A 4,128-nucleotide genomic window follows, 5' to 3' on the forward strand; every position below is an offset into this window, starting at 1 on the left:
AAAAAATATTTTAAATATAAAATAAACCTTTCTAATATATAATGGTTAATTATGATGAATATTAAATAATAAATCACATAAAATTTGTGCTCACTAAGTACAAATGTTACTGACTTGAACCAATGTTTCAATAATGAAGGTACTAAATGCCCACGGATAGGGGACAAAGGAAGAAGTAGGGAATTTTTTTTAGCACTTTCCAGGTAAAAAAAATAAAAACCTGGACCAAATATGTTACCTACCCCCTAGCAGTCAATATGTTAAGTGATACCTAAAAATGTCTTATAAATTTGGTTTTGGAGTTTCCTAAAACATTAAAAATGGACTTGGAACAATTGTGCATTACTACAATATTAATTAATATTATATTAAAATTAGATAATTTAATATCAAATAAGCCTGCTTTAATTCATTCTATTAATATCATATAATTGGACAGGTGACAGGGGACAAGGCAGCTCAAGTTATCATCTTCATGCTTTCATTCATGTTTTCAATTGGCTATTCATTCTTCATTAGTTCAAGTATAACACTTGTAAATTTACCATTTTTCCTAATCTTCATAATCATCAACTGTTTGAGATTAAAGCCAAGAGATAGTGATGCTCGGTCAGCCTCTCTCAAAACTCGGTCAACCAAGGTAAAAAATACAAATAATTGTAAATTAATCTTTTTATAATTTGAGATGATTAAATACAAATGACAATGTACTCACATCAATTTTTTTCTTTAGGTAGCAACTGAATATGTTCAAAATGTCAAAACAATCCAAATACTTAACTGTCAAAAGTATGTAATAAGCAAGTATCATGATATGCTTGTATATTCTAAGAAGTGAGGTTATTATATTTTATTTTTTTGTTTTGAAATTATAAAGAGCGTAGTAACTATGATGTAATAAATTTAATTTAGGGAAGCAATTGTAAGCATTGTTTGGTATGCAGTGGTTTATGGTTTTTCTAAGACATTAATGCGATTGTCGATGGGCATAATATTTATTTATGGAGCCAATGGTATTGCGAGTGGTAATCTTCGAGGGACAGCACTCATTAGGTAAGAATAAACATGGAACTATTTAAAAAATTGTCAAATAAGGCCAATTTTATTGTCAGATTATTTATTCAATAAAAAATTTTGTTTATTATGGTTCATTCTGTTAAAGTGTTATATAAAAATTCATTTTTATTGTATACAAGATGCTCTGTGGCAAACTGAATGTATCGATTGTTGATTACAAGTCAGGTTGTAACGGCTAGTTGGTAGTTGTCAAGCTTTTATGTGTGTTGTGTTCTTTGTTCTCACTACAGTAAGAACCTTTTATGTTATTTAACCATATCTAATAACACAGTAAAAACATTTTATTTGTGTCCACCACCCCCGGGTTCAACATGTTATGGACCCAGGCAGTTCGCAAAATAAAATTTGTAGTGAGACAGTAAAAAAAGTTTGGTAGTGTTTGTTTATGTTCAAATACTTCGTAAAGTAAAAAGATTTAAGTGCAAGCAGTAATATAAAATGGATCTCAACAGCTTTAATGAAATACGTCAGATTGAGCCCCTGAAAGGACCTGAGAACCTCCAAAAAGTTTCTTGTCTCTAATTGGAAGGAAATAACGGATAATTGTTTCAGGGTAGCTATGGTTCGATGGAAAATTTGGCCAATGTGTGGTTTCCAGGATAAAGTTTGAACAAATGTGCCTCCAAGATTTTGGACTGGCGTATGCAATGAGACAATGATGGGTATGATAAGGTTGGGGGTCTTGGGATAGATTTAAAGAGAGAGGGAGATCAAATCATGATAGCTTTAGTCTTTTCGACATTTAACGTAAGTTTATTATCTGTTGCCCAAGTGCTTATATTATTGATGTCTTCTTGTAGTTTAAGAATGGCATTTGAGGCATCACGAGGATAGAAGGAAAGGTAGATATGTCTGTGTATGGTTGATACTGGGAATGCTGGATGGCAAGTGGAAGGTCCTTGATAAAGAAGGAGAAAAGTGTAGGATATAGAGAGGAACCTTAAATATGCCTCTAAAAAGAAGTAGGATTATTAGAAATTACAACATACTGAGAATGACCGGTAAGGAAGGATTGAAACCATTTGAGAGCTCTAAATGACAAAGAGAGACTGTGAAGTTTAGAAAGGAGGATGTTGTGGTCGACAGATTCAAAGGCTTTGAAAAATTGAGGAGAATAAGGATGGTGAGTTTCTTCTGGTCTAAGGCTGTGTAAAGGTCTTGAGAGATTTTAATAAGAGCAGACTGAGTGGAGTAGCCTGGCCGAAAACCAGACTGAAGCTGGTTCAAATGGTTATTTGACTCGAGAAACTGGGATTGAACTTTACGCTCAAAATGTTTGGATAAGTTTGATAATAGGGAATAAGGGCGGTAATCATTCAAGGTTTCTGGATTTGAGATTCTATTCAATGGGCGGGCTTGTGCGGTTTTCCAGGCGGAAGGATAGGTGAAACTTTGTAGGCAGAAGTTATAGATGGGATAGAGGATAGGAAGAATAGAAGATAATGAGGCTTTGAAGAGTAGGCGACAAAATGACTGTTGAGATCATCGACGGAAATAGAGGGAGATAGAGTTAGAGAAGGTTTACCCAAGGACAGTTATTATTTATATTACCAAATTTGTTTGCTTATTATTTTCCTTAATTTTTATGTTTCTCTAAGTTATGATGTTATCTCTTTTTTGTTTTTAGGCCTAATGAAGGCCTGAAATTCAGGTTGAAATGTCGGCACAAACAATTTATGCTGACCACACTTCCGCCCATCATCTTCCCATGTTAATCTGCGATCAACTACAAACTCCTCATTATAAATATTTTAATTATTAATTTTGTTAAAATAAATATACAAATAAAATAGATCATCAATATTAATTTTTAAATGTTTTCCATATTGTATCATTTAACATGGTATTAGCTAGTATTTGCAACAGGGCCTAACTGAAACTTAAGGTGATATTTGATACTATTACTTAAAGTTTCTTGGTAAATACAATTTTTCATCATTCTTTAGGAATCCTTATAAGAATCCCCTATGAAAAAAGTTCTGCCCATTAATGGGTTGATGTGTAATATACAAGATTAAACAAGCAAAGTATCTTTCTTCTAGCATTTCTGGTACTCTCAGCGTAGCGTGTATGCTGGCTGGACCTGCTTTAATCTTGACGAGTCAGTATCCCGCAGTCTGGCAGGCAATGAAGCAACTCTACAGAATAGCCTATACAAAAACATTTCTCAATATATTGTCTGATGAAGGAATTAAACCGGTAAGTTTGATTAAATAAACCTGTTCAAAGATGCATGACATTATAATAAATATTTGAAATTTATATGATTTTCAGGAAATAAATGGAAACATTATCTTCCAAGACGTGACATTCTCTTATCCAACTAGAGAAAAAGTGGAAGTTCTCAAGAAGTTGAATCTTAAGATTGAAGCAGGAAAGACAATAGCTCTTGTAGGGGACTCAGGGTGTGGCAAAACAACTATCATCTCACTTCTAGAGAGGTTCTATCTTCCTAATGGAGGAAAAATAGTGAGTTTGATCTTATTCACTTTAAATGATTTATTTTAGTTTAATTGCTGTAGTAAATGTACATTCTATTTACAATGTTGATAAATAACAACTCTAATAAAGTTCTCTGGTAAGTAATGGATCTAAATCAAAATCCTCAAAAAATGACAACAAATGAATAAATAGATCTCAATAAAAAAAATACTCTAGTTGGATTTTATGAAAATTTAAATTTAGTGAGAGCTAAATCCGTGAGGGATCCAGGATAAACTGATCCACCTCCTCATTTCCCAATCGCGCCCAAACAAAGAATGAATGCCAAAAACCAAAACCTGCCTCGATGTTCCATGTAAACATGGATTGTTGCACAATAGTTAGGGATTTTCGCAAATGATTTACTTTCTGAATATTATTCTTATTAGCTCTATTTCTTGACTTCTATTTTTTCTTAAATTTACTGTATTTTCAATTATGATGGGAAGAGTTAAAATAGTTATTAAGATATTTGAATCTGCTCAACATGGCCTTGATTCAATGGACTTTTTGAAGGATACATACCACCATCTTAGTTTTGTTTTGAATCACGAATTTATTATAGACAAT

At 32.6% G+C, this 4,128-nt stretch overlaps 1 protein-coding gene across 1 annotated transcript in view; it reads left to right on the forward strand.

Annotated features, from left to right (window-relative positions):
• The window catches only part of LOC106688464 (phosphatidylcholine translocator ABCB4), a gene marked incomplete at its 3' end in the record, with an annotated part of 13,047 nt that overhangs the window by 4,994 nt on the left and 3,925 nt on the right, over positions 1-4,128 (forward strand). The window contains exons 5-9 of the mRNA XM_067052026.1: positions 440-640; positions 734-834; positions 913-1,053; positions 3,120-3,276; positions 3,352-3,546. Coding sequence (XP_066908127.1) covers positions 440-640; positions 734-834; positions 913-1,053; positions 3,120-3,276; positions 3,352-3,546 — 795 coding nt within the window. The remainder of the gene's footprint in view (positions 1-439; positions 641-733; positions 835-912; positions 1,054-3,119; positions 3,277-3,351; positions 3,547-4,128) is intronic.

This window comes from Halyomorpha halys, unplaced genomic scaffold (genome assembly GCF_000696795.3).
Source record: "Halyomorpha halys isolate HHAL.00 unplaced genomic scaffold, Hhal_1.1 Scaffold2835.1, whole genome shotgun sequence".
Taxonomy (NCBI): Eukaryota; Metazoa; Arthropoda; class Insecta; order Hemiptera; family Pentatomidae; genus Halyomorpha; species Halyomorpha halys.